Raw genomic sequence first — 15,811 nt, forward strand, 5'->3', positions numbered from 1 at the left:
TTCCATTATTGATGGAACATCACCTGTTGCCTCAACGTCCGCTTGTATGGTCCACATACAGTCGAGCGTTCTGCCTTTCTGGAAAAGAATTTTCCCACACATATGTGGCTCAAAATAGAGCAAAAAATTGCAACAAGCGATGACAGGGCAGGTAGCTCCAAATCTCTACTTCTCTTCAATCCGACAGTTAGGGCCAAAAGGCGCTCTATCAAATGAGTCAAAATGGAGCCTCTGGATTGAGGTCAAATCCTGACCTCGAGACACATATTTAGAAAGATGCTACTGGTTGCATTCATCAAAATTGTGCTAGAAAATCTAATGATATCTCTTTCTGATTGTCCTCAAAAGTGTTTTACCCACATTTGGCACTGCAACACTCAAATGTCAACCGCCCTGCTTGACCAATTCAAAGTTTGGATTCCCTTCCCACCTCGTCAGGCGTACTTTAAAATGCATAGTCTTAAATAGACCTTCTGGGTTACGAAAGGAGGATGGGGAATCAGGGTTGGCAATGGGACGTTTTATTACCATTACCAACATCATTTAATTCTATTTGAGGTAAAGTGTTTCGTAATGGGGGCAAACTATCCACCCTTCGAACTTAACCGTAGGCGATTCATCATTCTAGAGTCATAATTCAACAGCGAAACTAATTCGTATTATTTGTTCCCACTTATAAAATCAGATACGAATTGTTTACTAATGTTCGAATGCGGTTAATCAGTGATTTTTCTGTCTAATTTTGTATCAGCGTAGATTACACCTGCATCACCTTGCTTTCACATTTGCTTTACTATCATTTACAAGTACATTTAGTGTTCCGAAAAACATTTGTGTGTTTTACGAAGCAAAAAACACTATGTTGATTTATGAGGTCGTGCACATCATTTAAACGACTTAATATGATCTGGGAGTGCGGGAAATAGCCATAATTCCGTGTAGAACAAATCATTTTACCTCCTTGATTCTCCTTTTCAGTTATTGCAAATGGGTAGGTATTTTGCCCGATTAAAAGAATTCGTTCAATGAAACAACAGTTATTAAACACGTATTTCTCACCTTGCGCAACCTACCTTTCTGAATTGCTCGTTGGTTTGCTTTTGAGGGATCCCCTTGCACCTGCCTAAACGAAGACGGGTGTCTAAGAATTACTACAGCCAGATTTCAACGTGGTTAGATGATAACAAATAATCAGTGTGGGAAATGCACCATGATATTGCGACGTCATTTCTAGGTACACGTCACCTTACTTCAACCGAGTGATTAGCCTCAGGATTGTGTTTTTTATCATTGCTGTTGTGCATTCTACCCCCTGTTGTTTGGCCAAGGGGAACAGGAAATGACTACACAAAAATCGTGTAGAATGCCAAAGCTCATATTGTAGTCTTTCGTATTTTCACTCGTAGAAATCTAGGTTTTAGGTCATTGTCCACACAGTGGTAAAGTATATTACGTTGCTCGTTTAACGCTTGATTTTAGTTAAGGGCTACTTTGAAACCATGCTATTAGCCCCAAGTTCTATTGTATGTTGGAACGCTACAGAAACACAGATATACGTGTAGGGAGAGCCAGTCTGGAATTTAAGAGAAAGATATTTGCTACTCCATAGTATTTACAAAGTACCTTCTATTTCTCTATTGTCGATCAGATTTTGCATACATCAGCGATTTGAGTATGCTAGTCAAGTTCTAATGGATTCCTCCTGTGGCTTAATGATCTGCAAACCCAGAAGTCAAATTAAGAGCTGTGTGAACCTCTCCATCATCTTGTTACTCCCTATCCACTCAAATAGCAGTAATTCGTTGGCTTCGCGAGATCATCGCAGCCAAATTCTGCTCCATAAGACTAATTTGGCCTCACACCAACCCATGGTCATAACTGCCTCCCCAAGTACAAATGCTCTACACGTCCATCTCCTAGCCCGATAATAACATGCCAGGAACGCCTAGTTGGAAGTCAGTAACAAGCGATATTGCATAACTAGCCTGAATTTTTGTGGAGATTGAAAAGTTTATGTAGCTAAAAATCACGCAAAATAAATATTAAATTACTGTTTATCCCCCTAGTCCTTTGAACGCCTTCCCTAAACACTATGTGGTCCGATTTGGTCAATAACGCGTCAGCTGCATGAAGATCTGTGTGGAGATTGAAGAATTAGTTAGGTCATGGTTTTCTTTGCGAGACACAAGATGCAACCCCACGACAATAGGGGGGCGATTTATGTGGATGACCCTAGTAGAGAATCGCGTGAGCACATCACCTTTGCGAGCTTTCATCTCGTTGGTAGAGCTCCCCCATTGTCAAGTATTGACCTCCGACATGCAGGGAGTTATACGATGACAGAAGGTAGGCGGGTGGTATTTGAGGCGGCAGCTAAGACCGCTGGTTAGTGTGGGATCGAGTTAATTAGGTGGAGAGGAAGCAAACTGAACGAATGAGGCACCGACAATCGGATGGGTTGAGAGTGAATGAAAACATTCCACGCAATTTAATAGCTTTTGACTACGCTTTTAAACACCACGCTGTCATTAAATTCTTCTTGTTTGGAGAATACTCCTCCCGTCGCATACATACGCCGCTGCTCTAATTATTCATCAGCATCATGTTGGCAAAAATGGACTTGCCCACGAGACAGCAGAACATCCCGCGCTGAAATACCAGAACAATTTATATTTAATACCTAAGATTGAGGCCAAGTGTTTGCCTAATTGCAACTCACGAAACCACCGAACCGACACTTTTTTGAAATGCTCAATCTCATGGCATAATATTCACAGACCATGTTTCTAAGTCTACATCTGTAACACTGAAACTGGGCAAGCTCTTGCAATCCATAACCGCCTATGACTACTGAGAATAACCAAGACAGACTTAGGAAAGCCCATTTCTGTACATCCGATCGCATGACCACGATATCACACAGTAAGTGCCACACCTAGATTCACCAGACACCTTTCATTATGCCAGAGATATTTATTTAATCCAGGTATAAAAATAGCAAGAATGACATCACAATACGGCCGACAAAAAATACGATCTACCATTAGTAACATAAATGATATCTTTTCCACTACAACGCCGATGGGTCCTCCTGACGCGGCGGAGTGCCAGTGGTGAATGCCGGCAGCGGCGTCGGTTCCACGACACCCTCCAAATTGCCCTCATAGTTAGTCAGCTGCGATTCCTGCACCACCTGCTGTCGTGAGTATGACAGTAACATTCCCTGTGGCATCACTGCTTGTTGGGGAAAATCTACAGGACATGCGTAATGAGATTCGAGGTAATAGCAAAATCATTCAAAACTCACAACTCGGATTCGCGAAGTGCCATCCAGCTATCCGAGGACCGCAATAAGCGTACGGTATCGAAGCTACATTCCAAGAGACAACCGGTATCGGTTGCTGTGGCATAAACTGCACCGATTGCTGCGGGACTGTTTGCTGAGGTACGACGACCTGCGATCCCAATAATGATGGACGCAAAAAACCCTGCTTCAGTGACGGAGGTGGAGGGTGTTGATACATTAATGGTTGACTGGGCGGGTAGGAGGTGTAGAGATCAGGATGTGGAGCAAGTCTCCCTGCTTCACCACACGGCATGCGTACAGAGCCACCACCAGCACCAGGCCGAAAACCGCCCTGACGAGACAGGTGATTTGAGCGGCCCCTACCGAAACCAGAACCACCGCGGCCTGGAAGATGGTAACAAAGGTAATTTTTGGCTAATACATTTGACTGTGAATGACTTTTCGGTCTTCTGCCGTTCAGCCACCGCCTATGCCTGTCTGCGTGTCAACGGCAAAGTACTTTGACTGTTGAATTTTAAACTAAAACTTCACGGACAAGAGAGGTCTGCTCTTATTGCCGGGGAGACTGTAAGCTCAAATCGCTTGTTCTGAGTACTGGCCAGTAAGATCGTGAGAACTTAGTAAAACGCTTACATCTGCCAGAAAATGAGAACATGACATCCTATCTCTTGCTGCCTTTGAGCAATTTTTCTTCTACGAAAGGCAATTGTCATATGGAGTATGCTTACTGCAGAAAGTCATCTAATCTTTGATGACAGAACTGGAATGAATACATAACGGATTTCATCCAACGGAAGACGTGGTGCTATAGAGACAGGTTAAAATTTACGAAATGCAAGATTGTTTATGAAATAGAGGGTATTCCCGACACAAAGTAAGTTCAATGCAAATATTTATGCCTGTGAAAACACAAATAACCAAGTAAAGCAACAGATGGTGATCAAAGCGAGTTTTTAAGACTGTCGGAAATCAAATACGATTATAGTGATCTACTGTTACGCAGCTGGTCTCCTCACCTCTTCGTGCGTCAAATGATAGGCTTTCGCCTAGGAAAACTTAAAAGCTAAAACTTACGATTCAGATAACAAATCCTACCTTGCCTGTTACCACCGACTGGCCGCTTGCCCTCAAGCTTTCGCCTATACGCATACTCCTTCTCATCGTCGGAGAAATCCTGCTGCTGCAAGAGAAGGAATGTAATAATCAGAAGTTAGTTAAGGGAATGAATAGCTGGGAAAAAAAATACGAACATCCGGAGAGAGCTCCTGATCCTTCAGACCAGAAGCGTCGGATCCGCGAAGCTTCGATAGCTCAGAGCATAGAATCTTGATGCTAAGAGCTGGGTCGTCCAAGACGTAAAAGACCTCGTCTCCCACATTGACTGTCACATTCAACTTGGGGAGCTCTTGTGGAGGCTGTGCCGAAACACCTTTCACTCCCTCAGTGGTAGATAAAGCGGTAGCACTAGATCTCGCGGTTGCGCTTGCGGCAGTGGAGGCTGCAGTTGCCCGTTCACTGCGTGCCTTCGGAGGCTTGCTTGGTGGCTGTCGGTTCTCGTGGATCACCACGTAGAATGGTGATCTCACCGGACCAATCGTATCATATACCTTAAATTAGATTTTTGGTCATTAAGTGATTCCAGGAGAAATCTCGATCAGTCACATGTAATCTGGCTGTACTCACCTCGCCAAGTGGTTTGCGGTTTTGGAGAAAGAGAGCGGAGCCCTTATCCAAGGGAGGCAAGTTTGGCAGTGATTCAATGATGACTGCAGGGAAACTTATAAGATGGAGGATATACACTCACCACAGCCTTTGATAATGCTGGAAACTTTTCCTAGAACCCCTAATTTAACGTGCTCTAGCTAGGAAATCCAATAACTAAAAGTGGGAACATTACCGGTACGCTGGGTAACCGAGGCACATACTTGGGATCAATTTCCAGAGGTAGATCGAAAGCCTTCTGCCAGAGATAAACGGGACACGATATAAAATTACAAAAAAAGTTATGCATACCGGACTATGGATAGGCGGTCCCGCAACAGGCTGCCGGGTACTTTCTTTGTCGCTGCTACCACCGGACGATTCCGAATCGGCATCGCCTTCTGAAAACTCACTTGGGTTACGATAACTTTGCTGAAGGAAAGGGATAAAGAAAATGTTCTATCAAGATTGCGGATGAAATATATTGAGAACCAAGGCCAGATTTGAGATAGTGAAATGCCTAGGACAATATTAATTAAGGCGCCAAATAACAAGCTAGTTTAAACGCAACGACCTAAGCGTACCGTAGACAATAATAAGTAGCAATTTGGCTAATTCTGACAGAGTTACAGACAAAGTGAGTGTAAAGTTATAGGCGATCATGGAATCCTCCTAAGCAGTGTTCAACAGTCGATTGGATGTTATTTTTCAATCAGGTTCAAATCAGAAACAACTCGCGCATTAGTTGATGTCAGTGGCTGCTGATGGCCACTAGTAGGTTCGTCTAACTCACATCCATCGAAACCAGTTGGAATGAACTGGCGTCCGATCCGTCACTGGCAAGTACGCTCAATATATCCGGAATCGAGATATCGTTTACAGTATCGAATTCGGCCGAAGCCAATTCCGATAACGACAGCGAGACTTCGACTAAGGATTCCGGGAGTACCTTGTCCTCTTGTGCTTCCTAAATAAGAAAGAAATGCAACTAGAGACGCCCCCAGTAGTCAACAGAAGATTGCCCAGTAACAGGCTGGTACATAGCAAATCAAGAAACAACTTGATACAGAAAGGGACAGCAAATGAACCCTTACATCCTGGATATCAAACCACCTATTCAGCAGTTCAAATCCAACGACACTTACACAAATCAATAATAAAAATTGCCACTAGAATAAACGGACAAACATCGAACAATCAACTGGAAACAGGTGAATGAATGCACACCCAAGGCAGCCAAAAAACACAGAAGTAGGCCCGATACTTCAATCGACTCAAAAGCCACAACTAATACACACACAAATATAAAACGCGGCTGATGAGTATGAACAGGCACTGGGGAGCATGGACTAAAATAAATTAAGGAACTTGATAAAACCGAAACAATGCAGCTGCTGAGTTTATAACAGGAATGAGAGCAGAATTGCCAAGGTTAAGCCAGCCGGCCGAGCCAATGCTACACCACGCGCCGAAAAAATAAACTGTCCGCCACACAGATGCACAACTAAAATAAATTATCAGGATCGCTAAAAAACCCTAAATACTAAAACCGTTCAACAAAAAAATCAACAAATTTATTTCACAAAAAATTTTATTAAAGTTTTGTTATTTAGAGCGCCTATTTTATTAGGATTCTTAGTTCTTTATACTTTCACATTCAGGTACGGTTAAGAAGCAGCTACAAAGCATTTAAGACAAAAGCTTAAACCTAAATTTCAAAATATTTTTGGCGCTCTAAACAAATACATAAATAAAGACCCAGCTTTTTCCCTATCATTTCCACCATCTGACCCGCCCTTAAGGTGCACCAACGATGTTCCCGTCTCAGGTCTCAAACTCCTCAGTTGAGAAAATACGAAAGAGGCAGATATCCAATACGGCGTAAAGTTAGAAGATCTTCTAAGCATCGAGTCCTTATCTAGATCTGTTCTAGCAGTCTCCGTAAAATTCCGGTTTCTATCCAGCCTCGGAATAGATGCAGACCAACTACGAACAGAAACCAAGACTCTCTTTGGTAACGAAGCTCTTCTGTAGCCTCCCGAGACTTTTCTAAAGATGAAAGAAGGCACAATACTCTGACAGAATATATATTCAGCACGGAGAAGGTGTCTGGGCTGCTGGCATGGCCCGAAGACCAGCCCACCCGGCGAGGTACAAGAAGGCTGCTTCAAAGTACGAAAGTGGCGCCTCTTTGGTACTTAGGGATAAACCACCCTTGTATTACACTTACACCTCCGTACTTATACTTTCCTTCGGCGGCTTTGCCTATGGACCAGGCCATTAGCCTCCCAGCCACTAGGCGCGTTGGAATTTGATTTTCAGTCTCAATTTATGACGTTTTTTTGCATAAGTTAAAGATATGGATCTTGGAAAAATTTTCCCAAAGTGCTTTTACTCATTTTATTATTTATGCAAAATAAAGAAATATGATTCAATAGCGTTTTAAAAACTAACCCCTTCACTCAGGTCTTCTTTAATTTACACGGAATTTTAGCCAAGTCCTTTACTTTTATTGCTTTTCAGAGAGGAACCTCTAAATCATTTAAAGTGTTATGCACATTTAAGTAGTGACCCTGTATAAGTTTGATTCATCGGCAATATTTAACCTTGATCGTGGTTGGTTGTTCTCAAGACCATTCGCAATGATTTCATCGGCTCTTGTCTATTCAGCCAGCTCTGACTGATGCGATTTGACCTGACGTTTACAGTGAAGTTGTGAAACCTGCCCAATGGATCGAAGCTTTATGTTTCATCTACGTCAGCACCTCGTACGTAACGACCCGAAAACCAAAACTGAGAAGGATCAGTGTCGTACTGAGGCACTGGTGAAGAAGGCCTACTGTGAAAAACTCGAGAAGTGGGGCGAAACGACTATGCGTCTTTTTAAAATGGAGCACTTAAATTATCTTACCAGGCGTCTAGTTGATCTCCCAGAAAGCATTGAACACCTCGACGCTAGTCAGCCTTGGCTTGCCTATTGGATGGTTCATTCCTTGCGCCTCCTCTGCTACCAACTCTCTGACAAAGTAAAAACAGGAGTAGTCAATCTAATGAGGAGCTGTCAACACGGGGGAGGTGGATTTGCAGGTGGGCCCTACCAGTTGGCGCATTTGGCCCCAACCTACGGTGCGGTGAATTGCCTGGCTTCGCTACTCTCGGCCGATGCTTTGGATGTTATCGACCGCCAAGCCTTGGGTGACTGGTTAATTTCACTTCGGCAGCCCGATGGTTCTTTTGTAATGCATCACGGTGGAGAGGTAGACGTTCGAGGGGCCTATTGTGCCGTAGCAACGGCCTCCATCACTGGAGTGCTTAAATCTCGGCCAGAAATTTTCCAGGGAACGGCGGAGTGGATCGCGCGATGTCAGGTTTGTTAAAGTCAATTATCTTTGTAACTATTGGACGTCGCTCTCTTTTTTGAAGCATTTGGACTGACCTAGTCTCTAACCGGCTTGTCGTTGGAACTCAGGCCTTGTGGTAATGTAGCCTATTTTAAACGAACTAAAATAGCTTTTTAGCACTCCATTTTTTGTTTTCTGGTCTTGTTTTAGCCCCAATTTAACGCGCACAGCTGCCTTAGCTAGTTAAGGTGATTTGGCATTTTCTTGTTGTTTCTGTTGCCATTTAGCATAACGTTATTCGTTCCACGAAGTTGTGTTGGATGCATCTAACCACCGAATGAAGAAAACAAAGTGTGAGTCGTATGAGCTATCATGAAGGAGCCTGAAATCGGCTTTATGTCTTTTTTATGTAAGCCTTCGAAAAACGCCTGCTGTTTAAAGTCTCGCTGCGTGTTCAGTTTAAGTCTTGACTGAATTTTGTCCTTTATTTTCCCGAGCTCCACCATAAACTGTCTTTCCTTGTTCTCCCATGCACATCTGCTATCATCTGTACATTCCTTCAAGGTCGTGGTTAATTTTGTCGTTTCGTAGGTACCCAATGCACATCCCGTACCTTCAGTCCCTTCTTTACTCCTAATTTGTATCACACTACTCTTTTTAATTAAGCACATATTATAGTATAAAGGAGCTATATTACGCAATTTCTTTTGTTGTTTAGATGTGAATTATTGAATGGGTTAATTGAAAGACCTTTAGCAGCAATGCATGGAATCTAGTGCTGATGTACACTTCCACTTCAAGTTTTTTTTGCACCCATGGAAAGCTGATTTGATTGCTTAATGAGTAACATTGCACATATGCGAGCACATTACATCATCTTTAAAGATGTGAAAATCGTTGCGGCATGCCTCTATTCTCCGACTCATTGAGAATATCTCATTGACTCGATAAAACTACTTCTTTTAACTAGTCATCGCTTGAAAGTCCTGGGTATATTTTATTTTGTGAAAATTGCTTCCCTGTTTGAACTATTAACTGTAGATTCTGGTCTCTTATGGGCATGCAAATCCTTGTGTCAAGGCAGGACTGATTGCAATACGGCGTTATTTGCTTCGTAAATTCCGTGCACGCAAGGTTACGATCACTATCAAACGACCCATACCTCGGTTTCACTTGTAGGTTAACCGTCACATCTCGCTCTTCTATCTTTTTTTACGTCCAACAGTCAATATGCGCCTTTATTTGAGACCAACCTGGGGTATTATTCACTCCTCGCTTCCCATTCTGCCTCGCCTCAATCGCTGGGCCACTTTGCCCATCATTATCTTCGCATTTGTTGTTGCCCTGATTAATAGTGTGTCGATGTACTTTTCCTCCTTTATTGTTCATTTTGTCTGAACGTCTGGTCCTGTCTATTAGGTCGGCCGTTCTCGCGAATTTACATCACTTGTCACTCCAAGGTAAATATGGGTGCACAATTGTCATTCTCTGGACAATGTGTCCAAGATGCGCATACCGCGAGAGCAGACTCATCTGCTCTATCAGGCGGGCTTATTTAAATATATGAAGCTCTCCTCTGTAAACTCATCTATTAGTGATTTAGGATAGTATGCTGATGCAACAGGTTCCGAGCACTCCAGCCACCTTTTTGACCACAACCACGCTAAATGAGGGTAAAGATCTGAAGGCTATTTGCAGGTAACTGAGTGCCCTAATTCATAATGACCCTAAGTTTATTAGTGTGCGCCTAACCAATGAACAGAGGAGTAATTACTACAAGCCTTTCTGTCAATCGCTCTGTTTATCTTGAAGATAGCGCTGAGTTTCTGCATTACAAAGGAAGCGAGCTGTGTGGAAGTTCGATACAACCCGTCCTAATGCCGATTTATTCCGAAGTAAACAGCATTTAAGATGATAAACAGGTTACTTCATCCTCTCTATCTCCGCATGATTGTATAGGTTGTAATTTTCTCGAAATGCCATTAATTCTTTAGACAAATGTGTAATGTCAGGTAATAAGAAAATCTGCGAGGTCTGTTTTCGTATATTCGTACAACTTTCCCGCCATTTTAATACCCTTTCCCCCTTCATGTCATGGAGTGTCGGTTAGTGATGATGATGTAATTTGGACCTCTTTTTCTTGATAATGTAAATTAGCGTTGGTAACGAAGCATTTTGTTTGCATTAGCTTCCGTTGCGCGAGTTGTGATGAAAGCTGCTAAATAAATGTGTGCTACTTCTATTACGAGTGTATGGCAAGCAAAAGTTTCTAATGTTATCCATTTTTGTTTATTCACCCACTACCTCTTTGTAAAAACGTGGCATTCATTTTAGATTGTTTTATGACTGACTGACTTTGGTATTGCAACGTTTGTTACATGAACGAATATATCATTGGTTACCTCTAAGTGGCTTTACTCACTGCTCATTCCAGCTGCGTCAGCTTTGTGTGTAAATGTGAAAAGCGAGATTTTTTCCTATGTTAATACCTGAATATCCTGGCAGGATATCCACTCACACTGAAGTCATATGTAGACACTGACTATTGTGGTCACGGTCTTTGTCGCCTATCTTGACTTCGCCATCTCGTATCCTATTGGGTCAGCTTTTTCACCCAATCAAATTACCGTCTCAACGCCAACTAATTAGATCTTTTTCTTCTCTCCGTAGACCTATGAGGGTGGCTTTGGTGGACAGCCAGGCCTGGAGGCACACGGCGGTTACTCTTTCTGTGCTTTCGCCGCCCTCTATCTCCTCGACTCCATCCACCTTGTTGACGTTCCACGTCTCCTTCGCTGGGCTGCGCATCGCCAAATGCCTACCGAGGGTGGCTTTCAGGTTTGTCTGCCTGTCAATGCTGGTAAAACAGTGAGGTTGTAGTAAAATGCACTTAACTAAGCCTACAATAATGCTAGGGTCTGATGAATGCAATAGACTGCTGTTGAAGTGTAGTTTTACTTGTTCTGATTATGGGTATTCATTTTCTATTGGCTGTTTGATTTCTCCTTTCCTTTGATTAGTTGCTACAGCAGGCATCTGCTCGTTTGTAGGCGATTGATATTTCCGTGCCTTCATTCAAGATGAAAAATGTTGGAATCATAGGCAGTGTATGCAGCCCCAACTCTAACTATTTCATCTGAGTGGTTGTTGATGTAGGAGTTCGATAGCTGTTTTCACACATTAGCTTAGCACGACGTATATACCAATTTCAGATTGTATCCAGTAGCAGAAAAGTTTGTGCTGTTTATAATACAGCCCCCTTTTCGCGAATAATTGTATGTTATAGAGGCTTTGAGTAGATAGTAGTGCATAAATGTCCGTCAGTGTATCCTTATCTCACTATGTACCATTTTCCTCTTTGTTGGTTGAATCTAACATGATTCGAATTTATTTACTTTAGAGCTTAGTTTAACTCGATCCTTAGTTTTGTCAAGTGGACCTTGAAGTAGGGGCGGCGGCAGAACCTGCTCTCGGAGACGCTTTGCATATATAACTTGATTCTAGTGACGAACGCTTAAGGATAGTTACATCTCTTGTATCTAACCATAATAATGGGGTGTGTATCACCGTTGACACATTAATTCGATATTAGCCTGCCGTCTAAGATGTTCAGTAGTGTTTGACATGAGTGATAAAATAGTTCGTTTAAATCTCCATCGGTAGTGAGAGTTGTGATAGAAGCTACCAAATAAATATTATCAATTTGTGGTTCATCACTCTCTCTTCATATCGTAAAAGCGTGACATGCACTTTGGATTGTTTTACGACTTTGGTATTACAACGTTCGTTACGTGAACGAACAAATTATTTGTTAACTCGAAACTATTTTACCTGCTACCCAATCCACATGTCTAAGACCCGCATCACTTAATACTTCCATGACTGTGCTATCTTTGTGTTTCTGTGTTTGGTGGGGTGCTGGCTTTGCCTTACTCAGTTGGCAAAGACCAAGCGACTGTGAGTTAGGCGGATCTCGGCACAGCTTGGTTCAAGTGGGTGATGTGTAAGAGAAACTTCACCTTCGTGGACAGACAGTTAGGTATAGTAAATGAGTGAGAACAACGTGTGATTCTTGTAGAATAAAGCACAAATATCATGGCATAAAATATGACCGCGAGAAGACCTCACGGTGTAGTGTAATGGAAGGGCAATACTGCCACCTTGTCATCAACCGTATCCTCTCCACATTTCTCCAGAAGTTAATTATCGACCTTTCTTGGCTTAAAGTAGTTACATGATCATATAGGAAGTAAAAGACACTTGGGAGGCAAAGGTGTAATCGAAAAGGAGGTGGAATTTGTAAATAGCTTGTGTACGAGATTGTGGCAGTGAGTGCCTCTATGAGTAAAGCATGTTAGGATTTTTCCTGTTGTCTTACTTTTTTTCTTGTAGAAGAGACAACTCACATGGATGATTATTCGTGACTTACTTTTCTAGCCCCTTCAATTAGAATAAAAGGAGTTTTGAAATAAACTCGGGTTGCTTTTAATTTGTGGATGTAATTTCTGCTTCCTGTTGCCCTTTTCCTTTTCCATTATGTAATTGCTTTTCTACATTTGCAAACGTGTGCCTTGTTTGTTGGAGTCTTTTGCCAGTCTTCCTTTAATCATTAGAAACTTAATAGTCACCAGACGCACCGAAGGTGACACTGCACAGAAAATGGACCTTTTCACAATCATTTGGGATTCCTTCAATCTGGCAAATGGGTAGCATGGAGCTCTGTTCGTACAATTTATGTCGCTAAACGCGCAGACCTTCTCCGTTTGTGATAAAGCTACTTGCAAACTTTCCTACCTCGTATCATCATCGTTAATAGCAGCTTTGATGCCACACTTGTGGCAGCTCAGTGAGATATGCCAGATTCTTGAATGTCCCCTGCGAAATATGATGGGTTTTATCAATGCCTTCACACTGAGTCCTGGATCCAAACAAATGGACTGGTTACCATGTCTGAATGTCGTTGGCTATGAGTGGATGGAGGGGCTAAGAAGGGTACACTAACTTGTTGGGGACGCACTTCATCTGTAAAGTAGTAATGAAGCAAGAAGTAGATTTTTAATACCTTCCACTATATGATGCCAGGAATAATCCAGATGAAGTTCTAGGCGAAATGCAATAAGGGAAGAGGGTCTGCTCTTGCTGCACGGCAGTATCCATTCTTAAGCGTTGCTTCCGTGCAGTTCACCAATGGAAGAGCTGTAGTAATTGAAGAACCTCGAAATCTATGAGGTATTTCCAAGGAACTTTCCTATTCTAACGGGAAATTTGCATATGATGTTATTCCTCCCTCGCGGTCACTTTAAATTCGCTGCTCATGTTACTTGCATCGTCAGACGATGACATTTGTTTATGCTCACAGGTCTCATAAGGTTACTCGGGCAGTGGGTTAATCGACATCATTTCAGTATTATGCAGTGGACTTTTATTTTCTGAAAGCTATCCATTCGTCCATCCAATCATCTATCTATCTAAAATGCTTTCCCCAAGTTTATCCTTATCAGATATTCCAGTAACTTGTACTTCTGTCATTTTAGCTATTTACCTGGCTGTCTTTTGAGCAATATCTCTTCCACTGACTGCCTGTCAATTCCTCAATTTCTTTCAGTCTACGAGGTTCATTTGAATATCCGTACAAACTCATTTATTGGGTCCGTATTAACTTGCTAATGGAGAATTGAAGAGTGGAAAGGCTGTTGTGAGTGTATGCAAGCATTATTGAAGCTTTTGAGGACCCATATCTCTCTTTTTTCTGTTGTATAGGGTCGAACACACAAACTGGTGGATAGCTGCTACTCCTTCTGGGTGGGTGCTATCTTTCCATTGGTGGAACAGGTCCTTCGTGTTGATACTGATAGTGCTAATACCCCGGAGACGGCGCTATTCGATACGTCTGCGTTACAAGTAGGTCAGGATTGTAAGAATTTGGATCTCTATTTTGTTGATTTGAAGTAGATTGTTGACACTACCAATAGGTCATCATAATTGAGTCTTCACACTCCAATCCCCTGTTGTTATTGACGTCGTGAAGCACAGCTCAAGGCGCTGTTTTTGGAAAAATACGCGATTATCGGAGTGAGAAGGTCCCTTTCGAAGAGCTGTTTCGAGCCTTCGATTATAGGTCCTCCGCTGTATTGCCGCTTTTATGCTAATACTAGACCGGTTGTTGCGAGAATGTGTCCAAATAGCTCAAAACACCCACCGAATAATAGCATAGTTCTTTCTTCGGTCGATGATTTGTGTAGGAGGTTTCCCTCGAATTTTGTGCTGTCTACTCAGCAAAATAGCTCTATGGCTCCTTAACTTCATGAAATGTGAGTCAAAGGTATTTCTACTCTTTTTTTGGAAGATTTGCCGATATTCATCGAATTTGGGCGTTCATTTATGTCGTAGTGATTTGTGACTAAATGGAGGATGAATTTTTTCAGAGGCGGTTCGATCTACTAACGTAGTCAGGCGTTTAAAAGCAGGCGGTTCGAAACAAGCAGGGTCAGTGAAAGGATAAAGCGAGTGACTTAATTTGTGAGAAATCTGGACGAGCTTTAACGAGTCTTTCGACAATTGCACTTCCTTACGGATAAATGTTTCCATTGAAATGCAACTAAGACCCAATTCTATGCATAAGTTTCTTCTATCGTAAAATTTTTCAATATCTTCTCCCCCCACCCCTTCAGGAATATGTCCTCCTCTGCTGCCAGAAGGTTCATTACACCCGTCCCGGTCTCTCAGTACCAAACAACCAGATGCCAGTGATTGATACTAGCGGAGGCGGCCTTTTTGATAAGCCTGGCAAGAATGTCGACCCCTACCACACCTGCTATGCTCTTAGCGGTCTCTCCGTGGCCCAGCACTCCCCTCGTACCCCCGACGCTAACACTGTTATCCTCCCCGATATGCCCTTCCCCCCTGTCCCGGCACGCGATGTCGCTGGCGCCCAATGGGGCAATGAGTTAGCCGACATTGACCCCTCCCTCAATGTCGTTCTTGACGCCGCAGTCTTTGCTAAAACCTACTTCAGTCTCATCGACTCCGGTGCAGAACGCGAGGTAGCTGCTCAACGCGCCATTGAAGCTGCCGACAAAGTCTCCTTCAAACAGGCAACCTGTGATGTCAACAGCGAAACCGATGACGGGACCGTTCTGGGAGCCTACGAGCCCATGGACCACATGCCAAACATCTGTACCTCCCCATGATATGGTCTATTCACTCCCACACACACACACACCCAGAGAGAGCGTATAACAAGTTCTTTTACACACCCTGCCCTAAGTTGTCCTCGAGGTTTAAACGCAGAGGTATTAATATTATTGGTAATAGTAGCAGTTATATAGGTATGTGTTACATTTTAGTGTGTGTGCGGGTAAGGAGCGCAATACAGGAGGATTATTAGCGCGAGAGAGGGGAAATTTGGGGAGAAAACGAAGAGTGGGCGAGGGCAAAACAAGCTCGCACGCAGCAAAAAAGA

At 42.8% G+C, this 15,811-nt stretch overlaps 2 protein-coding genes across 2 annotated transcripts; one reads left to right on the forward strand and one right to left on the reverse strand. All coding sequences in view use genetic code 11, as the record gives it.

Moving 5' to 3' along the window:
* Positions 1–3,070: 3,070 nt before the first annotated feature.
* On the reverse strand, positions 3,071–7,289 carry EGR_07670 (H/ACA ribonucleoprotein complex non-core subunit NAF1; the record flags this gene model as incomplete). The annotated part of the gene is made up of 10 exons (XM_024496919.1): positions 3,071–3,252; positions 3,308–3,691; positions 4,403–4,481; positions 4,558–4,914; positions 4,991–5,073; positions 5,112–5,169; positions 5,205–5,267; positions 5,321–5,440; positions 5,802–5,975; positions 7,239–7,289. The coding sequence occupies 10 exons, from the start codon at positions 7,287–7,289 to the stop codon at positions 3,071–3,073; spliced, it is 1,551 nt and encodes a 516-aa protein (XP_024348624.1).
* A 448-nt stretch (positions 7,290–7,737) lies between these two features.
* EGR_07671 (Protein farnesyltransferase subunit beta) lies at positions 7,738–15,539 on the forward strand (the record flags this gene model as incomplete). The annotated part of the gene is made up of 4 exons (XM_024496920.1): positions 7,738–8,376; positions 11,020–11,187; positions 14,110–14,250; positions 15,021–15,539. 4 exons carry the CDS (start codon positions 7,738–7,740, stop codon positions 15,537–15,539), a joined length of 1,467 nt encoding a protein of 488 aa, XP_024348625.1.
* Between the last annotated feature and the right edge of the window lie 272 nt (positions 15,540–15,811).

The sequence above is a fragment of the Echinococcus granulosus genome, assembly GCF_000524195.1.
Source record: "Echinococcus granulosus chromosome Unknown EG_S00084, whole genome shotgun sequence".
NCBI lineage: Eukaryota > Metazoa > Platyhelminthes > Cestoda > Cyclophyllidea > Taeniidae > Echinococcus > Echinococcus granulosus.